Raw genomic sequence first — 19990 nt, 5'->3', positions numbered from 1 at the left:
AGTGCCTGTTATTGAACATGGTATGAGAAACAGGTTCCACAAGGTTCGTCAGGACTGTATTTTGATACACAACTGCATTCGTTTTTACACCTTTCTCACAAAAATGTACCTCTGTTAAGCCCCAATAAGAAACTCCCAACCATACCATGAGCGAGGATGGAAAATGACCTCGTTGGACACGCGGAATACGGTTGCTCGCTTCTTTACTACTGTGTGCGTACACCTTATCATTTTGTTTGTTGTAGCTCTCTTCTACGGTAAAAAATTTTTCATCCGAAAAAATAATTTCCCGATTTTTTTTTTCCGCGTACCGCTTCAACAAAGCGCGGCATCTCTTCAGTCTCAGGTCCATTAGACGAGCATTCAAACAATGTCCTCTTTTCTTCGATATGCCCGAAGCCCTAAGTCTTCATTTAACACCCTTTTCACCGTGGTTCTGCTTAACCCCATCTGAAGGGCCAACAGTTTCTGCTTACGTTTGGGATTTCTTTGAATTCGCGCCTTCACAGCTTTTATCACTGCTGGAGTCCTAACAGACCGAGGGCGACCACTTCTTGACCTGTCATCTACACTAGAGTATTCATTGTATCGTTTGATGGTACGATAATCGAATCTTTTGGTTATATTCAAATTTTTCAGTATGTTAAAAATTTGAATTGGCGCGTAACCGCAACGATGCAACACAATAACTGCACACGGTCTTCTTTAAGCGTCCACTCCATATTTAAAAATGAGTAAAATTCTAAAAGTATACATTTTTATTTTCATGAACAATTCGAAATTCGAATTCAATAAACTTTTTTGTGGCCAGCATTCTAAAAGAAAAGTTTTTACTGTGTGACAATACTTATGACCTGACTAGTTATATACACATATTTTAATAGATTTTTAAAATTCATAATTCAGAAGCTTATACCTATAAGCCGTTTATTCGTTATTAAATTCTAGGGATATCGCAGCTCAACTCTGCATCGCAAGCTGCAAACGACATAGTCTCTTGGAAGCTGCCAACATTAAGCGTGTTACGTTTTGTTATGGCGCTCGTAACTTGCCAGAGAAATACGCTATGACGCACATTTTGTTTGTAGAACATTCGTTTTGCAAACGTGTTTCTGTAACGAATAATTTTTATCAAAATAGTTTGTAAATAAGGTTTCGTTCATATGTAATATTTTTTTAATTTTGAGAGGAAACGAGAAATTTTCCGATATATTTATAAATAGCCCATAGCAATCTCTGAATAGGTAACAAATTCATGCGAATTTCATTTCCTGTCGAAAAGTGTCTATTCGTTGCTCTTTTTCCTGAAATTGTATGTGGAAATTTTTTTATTTGTCGCTGTAGCAAAATATTTGAAATAAAACGGAACGTAAGATAATATTCTATTCAGAATTCTCTTTCTTATGTATAAATGGTTTTACGATCCATAGCAAGTCTAAAATCGATCAACCCTGGAAATTGACCATTGATAGGAAAGGCGGGATAGGAAGCAGTAGTTCATACCATAAGCCATAACCATACCGTTTTTATTCCACTGGCTTGCTAACCGAGCTCATGGCTAATCTTGGTGTAAACAGAATACCATATGACGAACGACGAGTTACAGACATCATCATTACAAGAATGTTGCAACTCAAGTCGAAGGTCAACCGAAAGATCATCACGATAACGTAATTTAATTATGATAAACATCATCATAACTTTATTACGTTCATATATGATTCCATAATATGGGATTAAGATGCCTGGCATACTCGTATCGTGTAATAAAACTTTACTCCTGTTTCTAACTCTGTAACGCCTTCCATTGCGGGTTGATGAACGCGATATCAACTAGATCGAAAATTGAAATTGATCGAACATTTTGTTAGGACGTGCATAATTAGAAACAGTTTAGCCTATATATTTTATAATTTTTTTTTAACATCATACCTTGACAGCGTAACTAAGGACCCGCGACCTATTAGTTTGCACAGACAATCATAGAGAAATTGCTCACAGAACTTTACATTATTAACACGTAGCTGACCCGGCAGACTTCTTAGTGCCTCAATCGATAAATAATAGACTAAAACTTTTGTATAAAATAAACTTAAAACAAACAAAAGGAATCCGTCCGACGGGGGACACATCAAAGGAAAAATTAAATTGTTATTTTTATTTAATTCCAAGCATTTTCATATTTATCTACCTTTTAAGCTTTCTCTGGACTTCCACAAATAATTCAAAACCAAAATTAGCCAAATCAGTCCAGCCGTTCTCGAGTTTTAGAGACTAACGAACAGCAATTCATTTTTATATATTTATATAACTAGTCAGGTCATAAGTTCTGTCACACAGTAAAAACTTTTCTTTTAGAATGCTGGCCACAAAATTTTTTATTGAATTCGAATTACGAATTGTTCATGAAAATAAAAATGTATATACTTTTAGAATTTTACTCATTTTTAAATATGAAGTGGACGCTTAAAGAAGACCGTGTTGCAGTTATTGCGTTGCATCGTTGCGGTTACGCGCCAATTCAAATTTTTAACATACTGAAAAATTTGAATATAACCAAAAGATTCGTTTATCGTACCATCAAACGATACAATGAAGACTCTAGTGTAGATGACAGGTCAAGAAGTGGTCGCCCTCGGTCTGTTGGGACTCCAGCAGTGATAAAAGCTGTGAAGGCGCGAATTCAAAGAAATCCCAAACGTAAGCAGAAACTGTTGGCCCTTCAGATGGGGTTAAGCAGAACCACGGTGAAAAGGGTGTTAAATGAAGACTTAGGGCTTCGGGCATATCGAAGAAAAACAGGACATCGTTTGAATGCTCGTCTAATGGACCTGAGACTGAAGAGATGCCGCGCTTTGTTGAAGCGGTACGCGGGAAAAAAATATCGGAAAATTCTTTTTTCGGATGGAAGAATTTTTACCGTAGAAGAGAGCTACAACAAACAAAATGATAAGGTGTACGCACACAGTAGTGAAGAAGCGAGAAACCGTATTCCGCGTGTCCAAAGAGGTCATTTTCCATCCTCGCTCATGGTATGGTTGGGAGTTTCTTATTGGGGCTTAACAGAGATACATTTTTGTGAGAAAGGTGTAAAAACGAATGCAGTTGTGTATCAAAATACAGTCCTGACGAACCTTGTGGAACCTGTTTCTCATATCATGTTCAATAACAGGCACTGGGTATACCAACAAGATTCGGCGCCAGCTCATAGAGCGAAGAGCACACAAGGCTGCTGGCGGCGCGTGAAATCGACTTCATCCGGCACGAAGACTGGCCCTCCTCCAGTCCAGATTTAAATCCGTTAGATTACAAGATATGGCAAAACTTGAAGGAAAAGGCGTGCTCAAAGCCTCATCCCAATTTGGAGTCACTCAAGACATCCTTGATTAAGGCAGCCGCCGATATTGACATGGACCTCGTTCGTGCTGCGATAGACGACTGGCCGCGCAGATTGAAGGCCTGTATTCAAAATCACGGAGGTTATTTTGAATAAACTTTAGTGTCATAAGAATCTATGCTTTGTTAAGTTCATTTTGGTATATGAATGGTTACATAATGAATAAACTTGTTTCAATTATTTTACATTAAACATGTGACAGAATTTATGACCTGACTAGGTAGATAGAAGATTTTTTTTTGCACACGAGAAAATCGCCGGATCCCCACCCGCACGGCAGGTAGGGTATGTGGGAGTCGAACCTCGCTAAAAACTCCTGCCGCTCACAGCCGGCACCCTACCCCGGACCGGGCGGGAACCCAGTCGGAGCTATTGAGACAGCGCGACAGAGTTTACGCAGGGCATATTACATCCATCCCGGTAGATAGAAGATAGATAGATGTTATAATTTCTATGCACTAGGTGCATGAAATTTTAATACATAAATTTGAGCTGATCTCGTCTTGCACGTCACCGCGCCACAGCAGTTAGTACTTCCACACACCTTTTCAGCGATAAAGTTGATTATCTACTATCTAATAGTCCAGATAAATCCGATAACCTTTCCGCGCAGTTGCCTTACGATTTTTCCTACACGAGCTGAACCTAAGAAGTATAGGAGGTGTTATAAGTTATGAATTATGCAACTGTGCTCATTTTTCGTTGCGTCAACGGGCAGATGAGTACACAGTTCATCTGCGAACGGTTATGCTGCCGCCCATCTTGAGACTTGAGGTTCAAGTCAATTTAGTTTGAGACAATGATTAATCTACCTCACAAATCTGAAACCAAGACACACACACACACACAACCCAAGACACACACTGCTGTAACGAACACGACACAGCTATCGATCTTCATGCATCGTCTGATGCGAGTATTCGATATATCTTTCATCACAAATTACGCTTTAGAAATTTTTCAACATTACATAAGCATTTAATCAGTTTTTGTGAATCGTATATATAATTGAAACTAGTTTAAAGTTAAATAGAACGAGTAAATTACGTAGAAAAAATTTCGGGCATACTGTGCGAAAATACGCAAAATTATTTTACAGAAAATGACTTTAATTTCCGTAGAAAATATACCCAAATAATAACAATATGTTTTACGTCTATTCTCAGAAAATCACTTAAATATATTAGTTTACACTTACTATGAGATGTAGACAATGTGTTAAACATTTATTTAGATTATAAATGTTGAGTGAGCAGCCCGCAGCGGTCTGGGCGACCGGCACATGTGTCTGAAGTGAGAAATGAAACACTATTAATCCCATTCGCTATGTTACTCCGGAACATATTACTTTATTACCTCATACCCTTGGCTAACGTAGGACGAACAATATTTATTTAAAGGCTAACGCTAACAAATACATTGAAATTAGAATATAAGAGTTTACTCGGCTATTGAAGTCGTCGTGGCCTAACGGATAAGACGTCCGGTGCATTCGTGTTGAGCGATGCACCGGTGTTCGAATCCCGCAGGCGGGTACCAATTTTTCTAATGAAATACGTACTCAACAAATGTTCACGATTGATTTCCACGGTGAAGGAATAACATCGTGTAATAAAAATGAAACCCGCAAAATTATAATTTGCGTAATTACTGGTGGTAGGACCTCTTGTGAGTCCGCACGGGTAGGTACCACCACCCTGCCTATTTCTGCCGTGAAGCAGTAATGCGTTTCGGTTTGAAGGGTGGGGTAGCAGTTGTAACTATAATTGAGACATTAGAACTTATATCTCAAGGTGGGTGGCGTATTTACGTTGTAGATGTCTATGGGCTCCAGTAACCACTTAACACCAGGTGGGCTGTGAGCTTGTCCACTCATCTAAGCAATAAAAAATAAAAAAAATTACTCGGCATTTGTTGACGTAATAAAATAGACAAGAGAGGAAAAGTAGACAATCTAGATAATATTAGTTGCAACAAACATAACTAGCAATGCTGCACAAACGGCTCGTAGCATTAATAATAACGTGTATGAGTGAACACTCCTAGCGAACGTATGACTCGCTATTAGTTTGCAACGTGGAATTTTGATCTTAAAACTAAGCCCCTCGCTCTAAATCTGAATTAAAGACGATACTGGAAGCTGAAGATACTCAATCTACCACTGAGTTAGCAACAACTTTCCAAGAATCATCAAACCAACGTTGGCGCCTTTTACGTCAAATGTTTTGGCAATTCTTTTTGATTATTCTAGGCGGTCATTGCGTTAGTTAGACCCTCTTTCAACAACTAGTTAAGTCTGTAAATGACACTTTCAGAACCTGGTCCCTCGGTTGTTGGGGGTGGCCGGCGCGTTAAGCCGGCTACTGCCCAACGTCAGGGAGCCTGACCAGGTGACGCGCCGTCTTTATACGGGGGTGGTGCGGTCAATGGCCCTATACGGGGCACATGTGTGGGGCCAGTCCCTGGCCGCGGGGATGGCGAAGCTGCTGCAACGGCCGCAACGCACCATCGCGGTAGGGTCATCCGTGGTTATCGCACCATCTCCTTTGAAGCAGCGTGTGTACTGGCTGGGACGCCGCCTTGGGTTCTGGGAGCGGCGGCGCTCGCCGCTGACTATCAGTGGCGGGCTGACCTTCGTGCCCGGGGCGTGGCGCGTCTCAGCCTCAGTGTGGTCAGAGCGCGGAGGGCCCAATCTCGGCGGTCGTGCTGGAGTCATGGTCCAGACAGCTTGCTGATCCTTCGGCTGGTCGTAGGACTGTCGAGGCCATTCGCCCGGTCCTTGTGGAGAGGACGCCTCACTTTCCGGCTCACGCAGGTGCTCACTGGGCACTCGGTGAGTTCCTGCACCGGATCGGAGCCGAGCCGACGGCAGAGTGCCACCATTGTGGTCGCAACTTGGACACGGTGGAGCTTGGCGGACTTGGACACACGCTCGTTGCCTGCCCCGCATGGAAGGGGTGGTGCCGTGTCCTCGTCCCAAAAATCGGAAACGACTTGTCGTTGCCGAGTGTTGTGGCATCGATGCTCGGCGACGACGAGTCGTGGAAGGCGATGTTCAACTTCTGCGAGTGCATCATTTCGCAGAAGGAGGCGGCGGGGCGCATGAGAGACGCACAATCCCGCCGCCGTCGAGCGGGGGCCAGGGAGGCGGATGTCGCCCAAGCCCTGGCCCTCTAAATGTTTCGGGTCCCCCTCACATGTCGGTCTGGGGACTGGCGAGGGGGGCCTAAGAAGACGACGTGCAAGCTGCTCTGCACGCGTTTTACGCAAGAGCATCCGGGTGATGGAAGGCCGGCTATCCTCGACCCACGCTGGTTCTGGTCCAGCGGGGTATTCCGTAGGATAGCTCACTCTAACTGGCGATATCTAGGCGGGCTTCGGATAGCCTGCCAACCGAGAGGGATGGTGGTCGTGGCACCGATGACCGCCAGTCCGGCGTCCCGAAGGGGAGGGTGATGGGAGAGATGTGCTCCGCACTAAACGCTTCACTTTTCCCCCTTTGCCTCTTCATGAGTTCTGTCTCATACGAGGTTTGGACGTTGGTTGTTGAGCGACAGGAGGTTTTAGTCAGTTCGACTCTGACATGCCCCGCCCTCCATTCCCAGTTGAGGGCGGAAGACCGGCGATTTCCTCCTGACCAAAAAAAAGGCTCTAAATGAAAACTTACCTCCAAAAAGTCATGGTCACTCTTTGGTGGTCTAGTTTTATTTATTTATTGCTTATATGGGTCGACGCGCTCACAGCTCACCTGATGTTAAGTGGTTACTGGAGCCCATAGACATCTACAACGTAAATGCGCCACCCACCATGAGATATAAGTTCTAAGGTATTAAGTATAGTTACAACGGCTGCTCCGCCCTTCAAACCGAAACGAATTATTGCTTCACGGCAGAAAGAGACGGGGTGGTGGTACCTACCTGCGTGGACTCACAAGAGGTCCTACCACCAGTAACGATAACGATTCTTACCTAATGGCACCAGAATTACTACGGATTTGTAGTGTGAAAAACTGGACGCATTTGGTTAATCGCTCATCTCCGCTGCTCTTATTTAACAATGATACATCGATACGATGAGTGCATATTTTGATTGATAGAAAAAAACTCATAAAAAATGACATTAATTTTCTGTAGATACAGTAAACGACAATTTCATAGATAACGGACCCTATATGTTGCACCTTTAGAGTTATAGAGGCCTACTTATTTCGACTTTTTGAATTTCGACTTTAATTCAAAAATTTACCTAGAACGACCCTTTCCAGCGACTCTTATTAACGAACCTTATAATATATGTCGTACCTTTAGAGCTATAGAGACCTATTTCGATTTTTTTGAATTTCGACTTTCATTCAAAAATGGACCTAAAACGACCCTTTCCAGCGACTCTTATTAATCAAATGACCAAAAGTAGCTTAAAAATGACAAACATATCCATCGGTCTCTTTCACTCCGTCGCCTTCCTCTACGTCTTTTCGGTTTGAAATCTTTATTCGACGTTTTCCAAAAAACACATTTTTTGGGTTGGGTCTATATAATTCTATATAATTCCGGGAGTGGACCGGTATTGCCTCCGTCGAACAAATGTTCCGGCTGGCTGCTGATAGAAATGAATACAGGATGCTAACGCCCAACCTTCCGGATTGAAGAGGCACTGGAAGAAGAAGATATAATTCTAAAGGCGCGATGTGTTCTGCTGTGAAAATTTATATAATACAAATCTATACTACATATAGTACACGTATTTGATATTGAATTGTAACATTAGCAGAAACTGTAACTGCTGTTTCGAGATTAATTAATTCTATGTAGTGCTCACGATGACAAGGGTTATATCATTAGTCGTTCTGGATACAGTGACCCTTGAAGCATATGAATACGTGAAAAGGACATTGTTTTGTTTCGCAGAGCACAGCGCCTTACGTATTCAAGACCTTGTTAAGATTTTTATGCTAGTAAATAAAGAAGTTTTGCAATTTTTTTTACGACATTCAGATTAGTTTGTTACTTAACATTCGACATGCGCATGCTTACATACATCTGTCTGCCTATAATATTATATTTATAACTTCTAATTGTACTTTTTTTTATTATTTCAATGTGAACCTGTAAAAGACTGAGTTTCTCGCCGGATCTTCTCAGTGGGTCGCGTTTCCGATCCGGTAGTAGATTGAGCGAAGCACGGCTCTTGGTAGGGTTCGTGTTAGCAACATCGTCAGGTTTGAGCCCCGTGAGCTCAACTACTAGCCCGGTGACGCTGACATGGTCTCTCTAGACCATCAGCATACGTAAGGAAAAAAAAGACATAACATTTCATTTATTTATTTATTTGGGAAACCAAAGTACAATACAAACATATTATATTTAAAAAAATAGCTAAAACAATAACCAAATATGTTTCCAATACCCAAATCACATATAAGTAGAAAGTGAACAAAGGAAGAAAAAAAAAGAAAAATTTAGAAATTTTAGTTTACGTAAAAAAAAACAAAAGCAACACAATACGCACATATTAATATGTTCATGTCTATTTTTATGTAGTTTTTTATTGCTAAGATGAGTGGACGAGGCCACGGTCCACCTGGTGTTAAGAGATCACCTGAGTCCATAGACATCAACAACAAAAATGCTGTCATTCACCTTGACACATGAGTTCTATCTAACTCTAAGTTTTTACAACACGGCTATCCCACCCTTGTCCATTCTACCCACCCATACGGTCTCGCAAGACGCGTTTCCACCAGTATTCACGCAAATTATAACTTTTACTGGTTTTGTTTTCATTACACGATGTTATTCCTTCACCGTGGAAGTTATTCTTGAATATTAGTTAAATACGTATTTCATCACACCTGCCTCCAGGATTCGAAAAAAATCGACAAAAATAAGATATGACAATATCAATCAATCAATATCAATGACAATATTACTGGTGGTAGGACCTCTTGTGAGTCCGCGCGGGTGGGTACCACCACCCTGCCTATTTCTTCCGTGAAGCAGTAAAGCGTTTCGGTTTGAAGGGTGGGGCAGCCGTTGTAACTATACTTGAGACCTTAGAACTTGTATCTCAAGGTGGGTAGCGCATTTACGTTGTGGATGTCTATGGGCTCCAGTAACCACTTAACACCAGGTGGGCTGTGAGCTCGTCCACCCATCTAAGCAATAAAAAAAAAAAACTGCACATGAAATTGGAGACTTAAACTATACACATTTCTAATCATATGTATTGTCAGATATCACTTTATAATTAATAAAATTGTCGAAATATATTGAAAATACTTATGCATAAATAAACCTGTATATGTAACATGAAAACATTGGTTGGAACAATTAAGTGAATCTTTCTCAATCGAAAACAAAATAGCTCTAATATCATTCGAATTTCTTAAATCGATAACGATACCATCACGAACAAGCACCCACACACGCAGCAATCCTTTCGAACACAGTCCCCAGGAGCAGCGGTTTCTAAAAATAGCGTTTTCCTCGTGTTATTGTATCACTTAACTCGACATTACGACCGAGAATCGTTTGCAGCAGTAGATTTACGTACCCCGCATAAAAAGTTGGGCCGTTCGTAGGCACCTGGTGCTTTCATCGGCATCACGGTACCGCTCGTAAAATAATCACAAAACCGCGTTTGATTCATATAAAGTTTTTGAATAGAATCGTATATAAAACATTCGTAATGGATGTGCGAAGTTTGACCGTACGTCTTTTCGTTCGCCTCCATAGTCACGTATGGAAACGTTCATCTGATTTTTAGGCGAATACGATTAACCTATATACGAGGATTTTTTTTTTACGTAAGTTGAAAAAAGGCGAACCAATGATAAGATCTTTTCCTTTATTGAAACAACGATTTTTTTAAATTCGATATACTTTTTTAGTAAAATTAAACGTTCCACGTTCTGATTTAATATCTAATTTAACATTTAACAACTGTAATTTACGAATGAAAATATTATGCATACAAGAAAATTAGCTAGAACCTGCGACACTATTCAGGAATGAAAACGATTAGGCCAACGAGATGAATTTAGAGTTTACAAAAATACTATGAATTATATTAATTAGATTCATACATTCTTCCATTATTTCAAACTTTAATTATATACATACTTACATATATTTGATAATTTTGCTACAGATTACAACGGTAGGTACTATAAATTACATGTAGCTTAAGAATTTAGTTAGATATTTTGTAGCGTTCATTTAATTTTAACATTGTGGATCGGTAGAGGCGCCTGTTCGGTGCTTAAATTAACATTAATGATAATGAATGCGGGCCTGTATTGATCTCACATTAGCCCACAATTCGATATCCACGCTAAACCTTTTACCGATAAATTGAGATATTTTATAGGATTACCTTCAATTTACTTTGTTTATTATTATTTTTTATTGAAAGAAACATATTTTTTAGAGTTAGTGGATTGTTTTTATGTTAAACTAAATGATAGAATGTTTTAATCTTTGCGCGGCAATTTTTTTGTCTGATCATTAGCGCGTTTCTCTGTTACAGATCCTCTAAGTTGATATCGGCGTAGGCAGTCTAACGATTCCAGTACAATTAAAAATCAAGACGCCGCCGCGCCGTAAGCCTCGTCTGCCTTGACGATAGTTAGAAAAAAATAACTAATATCGGCACAGAATGTTAAATAAATTTCAAACTGATACTCCTCAATCTTCTGAATCAATCTGAATCTTCCTTAACTGATACTTGTTAATTATTTGTTAACGAAAATAAACGATTTTTTTATTGTTTCAGAAAAATGGAAAAGATGAAGTTCTGCATTCACCTGCTCCTAAGTTTTTTAGGTAAGTTAAATATAAGAAGTACTTAATATTTCTCCCACACTAACATCTTTAGACGTTGTATAATAAATAAAATAGCGGGATGAATCATGTTGTTGGATCACAATCCTGCCGACCAGTTTTAATAACCTAAATTATACATATTGCACTATCATATCAAGCCACACAATGCAAGTGTTCTCACAAGAACTTGTAGATACAATAAAGTAATTTTGGTCAACTTTAAAATTTGTTAAAACAGCTATACCATCTTTAAACTAGAAACGTGTTGTCGCTTTAAGACTGAAATAGGCAGAGTGATACGAAATAGGCAGTATCAATACGCGCGGGGATCATTCCCTAACACCAGACGCAGTAGAGGAAATGAGGAAGGAAATTAATCATAGAAAACTACTTCTACTAGGTTGGCAGGGACTTCGATGTATAGAGGGAGGGTGATAAGTATCGGTAATATCAGTGAATCGTACACTATGCTTTCGAATGACATTAAATAAATATTTAAAAAAATACTAATGACGAATTATGGCCAAGTCCTTGGAGACGCCATTTACTTGTAAAAACAGCTATTCCGTAAAATAAAAAGTAACCATTTTCAGGAGTGCCTCACACATTATAACTTAACTTAATTAACGTCTTGAGAGGACTTATTGGAACAAAACCTATATTAACATTTTAAGCTAACAAAAAGGTTAAACTAAAATACTAAATTAATTAAATTTCTATAATGGACAAGGGTTTAAAACTAAAATTTATCAGAAAAGAGAAATATGAATAATGAAGTCATTCGGTATTAAGTGGGAATTGAGGGCTTCAGATACTATGACTAGAATGCTGTCGTTTACTTTAGTGGCTTTTTTCTCTGTCGCTGAGATTCCCGGCGTATCGTTGGATGACCTGAGGCGACTGATGCGGAGATTGACCGATCACTGTACCGTACTATAGACGAGGCCTATTTTCAATAGTGTAGAGAGACAGACTTGTGGATCAATATATGCGGTGGTAGATTCTGCGAAGCACCGCTCTTGCTAGGGTTCGTGTTAGCAATGTCGTCAGGTTTGAGCTCCGTGAGCTGATCTACTAGTTAAGGTTACGCTGAAATAGCCTCTCAAGGCTATCAGCTAAGGTAGGAAAATGAAAATATCAATATGAGGGCTATCTTGTACTCATCATTCTGCAAGCCCGAAGAACCTACCAACATCATTCCAACGAATCCAAAATTCTAATACTGTTTTTTTTTATAAACAACTAGCGACCCGCCCTCGCTTCGCTTCGGAATCATTAAAACACACATGAAACCAAAAAAAAAAAAAATTAAAAAAAGTAGCCTATGTTCATCAGGGACAATGTCGGCTTCTAATGGAAAAAGAATTTTTCTAATCGGTCCAGTAGTTTCGGAGCCTATTCGAAACAAACAAACAAACAAATCTTTCCTCTTTATAATATTAATATTAGTATAGAAGTATAGATAGGGTAATTTAAGATTAGAACATTGTAGATATTTGTTTTTTTTTACACATATACTTATGCCAGGGCAAGTTTGTATTTGGGTTGTACGGTAGGAACATCTGGCTACTTATCTTACACGTCCACTCTATGGGATGCGCGTAACGTAATAAGCTGTCATGTAAAAAGCACATGGTTCGCTTTCTTCGTATATAAAAAGTACTTCAAAAATTACGTTGGAAAGTTTGTATGTCAAAAGAAAGTCAATGTAAAAAATGCAACCATGTTCTGAACTAGCACGCACAAGAATATCATTTGTCTGTATGGTAATAAAAGTTTTAATCTCGCGTGTTTTAATATCATTATTAATACGCTTTTATTAGCTGCAGTACGTATGTATGCTAGTATGTAACGGAATCTTTGAACATGATTTTGACCCCCTTCAAAACGTCGGATTAACTGGAAATTTGGTATACTTATTAAGGACCGATGACAATTCTATATTAAAAAAAATATGCAAAATTTGAAATTCAACTAAATAATGAATAATAAATAATAGTGTATTTTTTCTTACACTATTTTTAATTCAAAGGGGACGGCCCATTTCAGGCCCAAAGCGGACAATAGATTAGAGAGAAAATACTTAGTGCATTAATTTTGTCATAAATAAATATGCATTTACTTTCTTCCAAATAACCGCCACTACAGTTTACAATAAGTAGATTAAAAAAAGTAATTCCATTGAAAAAACAAGGTTTTTGATGTTTGCAGGAAAAATATTGCCAGCATTAAAACTTTTTACGTATTAAGTAGACATTTTAAGTATATAAATAAAACATATAAATAAATCATTTTAAGTATTATCATTAATCAATCGATTTTAATGGATTATAAGCACATAAAATAACATCAAGTACATACCCATTGGGCTTATATCTCAAGGTGGGTGGCTCATTTACGTTGTAGATGTCTGTGGGCTCCAGTAACCACTTAACACCAGGGCGGCTCTGAGCTCGTCCACCCGTCTAAGCAATAAAAAAAACTTAACTAGTATTGTTATTTAAATATGTACAACTAAAACAAAAACATAAAAAATAATGTGTACTCGTAAAAAAAGATTAACAAATAAATCAATTATCGGTTATTTAAAAAAGTGATCGATATATGAATTTCATGTAATTATTTTTCTTTATACTGACAACACTGATTTTAATCTGACTGACTGACACTTCGCTTGCTGCTTGTGCTTGCGTTCAAAATGGATGTGTTTTGATTTTTCTTCGATTTATTTTGCTTTTATCAATAACCTTTCATACTACGACTGTAAAACATTGTGTGAATTGTGGTTTTAACCTGACCGAGATTTAAAACCGTGTATATGCTCTCCTGTGCTATTTTTAGATGATTTACTAACTGTGTATGAAGATGAAGAAAATATAGATATTTAAAGAAGTATGTGTGTTTTTTATACCCTAATAACTACAATTGGATAAAAATACATTAGGAACATCTTAAACATTAAAAAAAGAAAAGTTCTTGAAGTATTTATATAGAAAATTAACCTCAAAACGAGTTTTTATTTTTATTATATTTTTTATAGTAGTGGCGTCAATTCCAATATATTTTTTAGATGTGTAATACATTTAAGAATTTGAATCAATCCATTTTTATAGTAATATTTGATGTCCACCTTGGGCCTAGCACACTATGGAGAGTGGGCATTCCCCTTTATTTTCTATTTTTTAGTTGAATTTTTTAACAAAAGCGTATTTTGTTATTTTTTTTAAACTACTATTTATATTATTTCCGATGTTTCAAAGATTATGGTTTATGATGACGAACGCCTGAGGTGTCGACTTTTGGATATTAGAATAACTACCTTTTATTGTTCTCCAAAAATAACTCCTTTCGACAGGTTTCTCTTCCATGATGTTTTTATTATTATATTGAGTGTGTTATAATATATTATTATAACAACCCTGCGTTCACGTGTGGTCGGGCGTAAAATTCACTAACAGCACGCCAACATTGTACAAACAAACTTCGCCATGTCAGCTCAGTTGTCAGGTTCAAACATACGAAACTTAACTAGGATGTTGTTTTGTTTGCATTCAAATGATACATTAATAAATAATATACAGTTTGGATATCGAAATAGTACGGCCCGAACTTCTACTTGGAACATTCTGGAAACTGTTTGAAATTAACTCGACTTGCAATATTAAAATGTTTACCGTAATAACTTGATCAATATCGTTGTGAATTTTGATCAACGATAAGTAGTTAGTTATAGTTATATTTATTAAAGTACTAGCGACCCACCCTCGTTTCGCTTCGGAAACTGTAATTTATTATTGATTTCTCCACTATTTAATGGATGTTATTATACATATAAACCTTCCTCATCAATCACTCTATCTATTAAAAAAAACCGCATCAAAATCCGTTGCTTAGTTTTAAAGATTTAAGCATACATAGGGACAGAGAAAGCGACTTTGTTTTATACTATGTAGTGAAGTTGAATACATCACTTAAATTTCATTTTTTTTGTGTCTTTTCGTAAACAATTATCTTAAATGGATTTCTTAATGTTTTTCAATACCACGAAAACCCTTATTTGATTTATTCAGTATGTTTCCCGTGTCGTGAGCTATCAACGAGCCTTGTTTGCAAGTTTCATCATTACGAAATTACTATCTTCAAACAAAATCCTACACTTTGTTTGTTTGCATGTAAAATACTTTATAACAAGATACATATATTCTTACTCAGAGTGCCAGTTATGTGCACTGCTGAATCCTGTTCACGTTTTTTAGTCCGCCAAAAAGACACATCAGCATTTTCTTTCAAAACAAAAAAAATAAAGCATAAAAAACTTTTTGTATAAGGACCTATATGACAAGAATTATTTCCATACATATGTTATGCAGCATTGTCCCAAAGTTTGAAACCTCGAAGACCGTACGATGCATAAAAATATAACTTACAACCTCTAGTTATTTCTCCCGAGGACGGTCTCTCTCGGAGTTTGCATTAATGCTTGTAACTGGGTTACCCACGTTTATTGGGAATACCAGTTGGTAATTTTGTGCTTCTCCAAGAATTCAGCATTCTTATTATAGTCTATTTCAAACTTTTAGTGTTATGATAACAAATTAAGACACATAATATTAAAATTACACAGTAAAATGTTGTATAAGCTATGATTACTTATATGGTAGTGGCTATGTGAAACACCAGCTATGCTTAGTTAAAATCACACAACTATTAACTATTCACAACTTATTTTTAAGGAAAAAAGATTGTACTCCCTGGAACTTGGGTTATTGTATTTCGATTTAGTTAAAGCGATTTCATCCCACATCATCTCTTCTCATTTCATTTAATTTAATTTCATCCCAGTTGATTAATGTCTCAAATTAATCATCTTCATTTCATTTCATTGCACTCATTATCATTTTTAATAAGAATATAAATTAAAATAAGACATGACTTAAAGGTCTTAGTTACCAGGTCATAAAATCTCTTAAAAAAAAGTTAAAGCGATTTACCGTAAACAAAATTAAATACTGTTGGCTAAATAAAAAATCCTTTTGGTTATTTTTATGTTGCTATAGACTACACTATTTCAAAACGTGGTATCATAATAATATCATGTCCTACAGCAAACCTCATGTTACGATTTCAGACTCTTAACAAAAAATCAAACGTTTTTAAACGACTTACATTATGTATCTTTCAATGTACACATAAAATTAGGTATATTGTATTTGTCCATTACCCCAATATTTTATGGAATATGCTATGAATTAAATTAACGTCGTGAAACCCTAAAAAATTGACGGATGAATAATATTGCCGAAATACCAAATTCCGGCAATATTATTTGATGTCGAAAATTAATGTTACTTAAAAGAAAAATCCTCCGAGTTCCTTTAAAATGTTTGAAATTATTGGAAGGAATGCTTAAAAAACGAGAATTTATTGACATCATTTTTGGGTCTATTCTCGGGACATCGCGAAGCCTTAAGTTTTAAGAGATTGGAATAAAACGTTCCTAATTGGTCCAGAAAGTTCCCGGCTCCGCTAAAATCACGTTCTAGATAGCGCTAGCTTTCCTTCATTAGGAAGTTTAATTGAAAGAAATCGGTTTAAAAAATTTCAGTGGGAGTGTGATGAAAGAAAAGTCTTGTATTTTTGTTTTGTTTTAAATTATACAGACATATTTAAACCAAAAAGGAACTTCTGTGGCCATGAGTTTTTTTATTGTTTAGTGGGTGGTCGAGTTCACTGTTCACCCTGTGTTAAGTAGCTATGGGAGCCCATAGATATAAACAACGGAAATACCCATCCTAAGATAATAATATGAGTTCTAAGTCCCAGTTTTGGATTAAGACGGCTATCCTACCCTTGAAACCAAAGGACATTACTGCTTCACGCCAAAAAAATTTGGCAGGGTGATGGTACCTGCCCTTAGCCGTGGTAACTACTACATGACAGCTTGTGACCCGCGAGATCGTTTAGTAGCGCAGTAACAAAAAACCTTTCAATATTATATGTCAATACATAGTAATAAAAAAGACACATTCTTAAATAAAAACGGACACCGGATTAAAAGTTACTGAACTCCTTCCTTCCGTTTATCCTTTAGAATACGAAACAGGATACTAACATCAATTCAGTAACACGTATGCATAAGTTAAGTAAGCAGTTTCAAGTTGGGAATAAGCACGAATCGCTAAGTTCCGGGTGCTGACACGTGTTTCTGCTTGCTCAGTTAGCTCTTGGCGTCTTGTTACTGAGCTATGAGGCTTCATCGACCGTTATAAAACCGAAGGTGCGGAACGAGGTCTGATACGCCTCGTTCGTACCCTTGCGGTGTGCTAAGAAAGATCTAGACTTTTCTGCACCACGGACGCCGTAATTTCAATTTGATTTAGTGCATGAAAGAGTTATATATCTAAGATTTTCTATTAGAACTGAATACCCGCTGTGAACAATTTAATACCGGAGTCGATAATCATAGCTTCGAAGATTATTTAGAAACATTAAAATGGTACTCTAATAAAATTGTTTAAGATGAGATTGATGATTGCATAAGCCCTTAAACGTGTTCCGGGTTATGTTGATGGCTTAAATTCGTCCGCTTTCGGTGAGTCATTGGCGGTATTCACGTTGTGACATTTATGAGTTCTGGTAGCCCCTAAACACCTAATTGCAAATGTGGGTTGATTCGTTCGTCAACGAAATCTATACTAATATTATAAAGAGGAAAGATTTGTTTGTTTGTTTGTTTGTTTCGAATAGGCTCCGAAACTACTGGACCGATTTGAAAAATTCTTTTTCCATAGAAGCCGACATTGTCCCTGATGAACATAGGCTACTTTTTTTTAATTTTTTTTTATTTTATTTTTCTTGGTTTCATGTGTGTTTTAATGTTTCCGAAGCGAAGCGAGGGCGGGTCGCTAGTATATAAATAAAACCATACGTTACTATCCATACTTTTGAAGAATGAACATTATTTCAGAGAAAAAGTTATTACATCTCAGAACTTGTAAAAAGGTTTTTTTTTTTTTTTTTTTTTTTTTTTATTGCTTAGCTTTTTTTTTATTGCTTAAAAAGGTTGCACTCGGCGCTAAATGAGGTGTGTAAAACGCTAAATGACGTGTGTAAATTTGAACACTAGTGTCTCATCTCATTGCTTTAATGGATCACGATATAGGTACACATACGCTCAGCTGTTCTAATGTTTTTTTTACAATCATAATTCACGTTATAAACGCACTGGTGGTAGGACCTCTTGGGAGTTCGCACGGGTAGGTACCACCACCCCGCCTATTTCCGCCATGAAGCAGTAATGCGTTTCGGTTCGAAGGGTGGGGTAGCCGTTGTAACTATACTGAGACCATAGAACTTACAACTCGAGGTGGGTGGCGCTTTTACGTTGCAGATGTCTATGGGCTCCAATAGCCACTTAATACCAGGTGGGCTGTGAGCTCGTCCATCTTCTCGTTCTTCTGACGTTTTGTACATTGTATGTGTTCCTGATATTTTGACGCTAATGCAAGCACCATGCCAAGGGATCATGGGCTTCGCCTCGTCCACCCATCAAAGCAATAAAAAAAAAAAAAAACACGAACCCCGCGCTTTAAAATGCTATGTGCATAGCGACAAAAGTTTAATATGTTTGAACTGAATGCAACTAATGCAATGAATAGAACATGATCTGTACCCAGACTATTTTTCGCGGGTAGCTTTGTAAAATAACAGCTTGCATAAAATTATATTTTAAGTAAACCTCATTAAATCCTTCGTCTCCTATCTATCCGTCTCATATCGATGTATAATATAATATACGCTTACTGAATATAGCCCAATATATTTCTGAGTATTCAGAAATGTGAACCAGTACGTGTAATTTTAAGACAAGTGTACTTTGTAGTCCATAAAATAAATTGTCCGTAAACAAAATCCTAATACGACAAATCTCATTTTAAATCTACATTACCACTGCCTAAGCGTTATATGTTTTCCACTATCTTAGCATCAGGGAGAAACAAACTGTACATTATAGATACAAAGCCCATAATCCCTTGTGCTCCAAATCCTCGGGGATCCAATGTAACGTAAGTTACTTGAACAAACTTGAGCAAAACTTTTAGCTAACTGCTTTAAATTTTAAGTCAATTTCGTGTCCGCTCGGTAATGTCAGATGTCTCCAGCGAATTTCTTATATTTAATAGCGTTCTAAGATATGCAAATAGGATGCTAAGTTTATAAATACAATAGTGATTTCGGGTGTGGATATTAGACTTTTAAATTAAGAGATAAATTCGTTTTAAGAGAGTATTAACGGATGAATGTTAGACAGTTTGAGACAATTCCAATGGTTTTTTAATGAGAGTTTTGTGTTGAAAAATGAATGTGAAATGATTAGTATAAATATGAATGAATAATAATTTTTTTTGGCCATTCTACTTTCATTAATAGTGAACAGAACAAATATATAGAATCTAACTAATACAAATATGATGAGTAATTACCACCATGCCTGAGTCTGTTGCAAAGCAGACATGCATCCCGGCTAGAAGAGTGGGACACCGCCCAAGAGGAAAGGACTTTAACTCATGTCTCAAGGTGGTTCGCGGCATTCCCGTCGTAATCTCTCTTCGGCAAACACTTAACGTCAGATGGAGTTTGAACTTGTCCACCCATCTGGTCAAACACACACCATTAAGCAATAGGAAAAAAACCAACTTCAAAGTCCATCGATCCAATGGTTTGAATTTCACGTGAGCTAGTATTGTTGACTTACATAACACCTTATTAC

At 37.5% G+C, this 19990-nt stretch overlaps 1 protein-coding gene across 1 annotated transcript in view; it reads left to right on the top strand.

Moving 5' to 3' along the window:
- Positions 1-19990, top strand: part of Dscam4 (Down syndrome cell adhesion molecule 4) — a 216199-nt gene that overhangs the window by 40345 nt on the left and 155864 nt on the right. Inside the window, exon 2 of the mRNA XM_089735124.1 lies at positions 11171-11220. Within this exon, the coding sequence (XP_089591250.1) occupies positions 11171-11220 (50 nt within the window). The remainder of the gene's footprint in view (positions 1-11170; positions 11221-19990) is intronic.

The sequence above is a fragment of the Bombyx mandarina genome, chromosome 19, assembly GCF_030267445.1.
Source record: "Bombyx mandarina strain Sakado chromosome 19, ASM3026744v2".
In the NCBI taxonomy this organism is placed as follows: Eukaryota; Metazoa; Arthropoda; class Insecta; order Lepidoptera; family Bombycidae; genus Bombyx; species Bombyx mandarina.
This window is presented reverse-complemented; position numbering and strand designations above follow the sequence as displayed.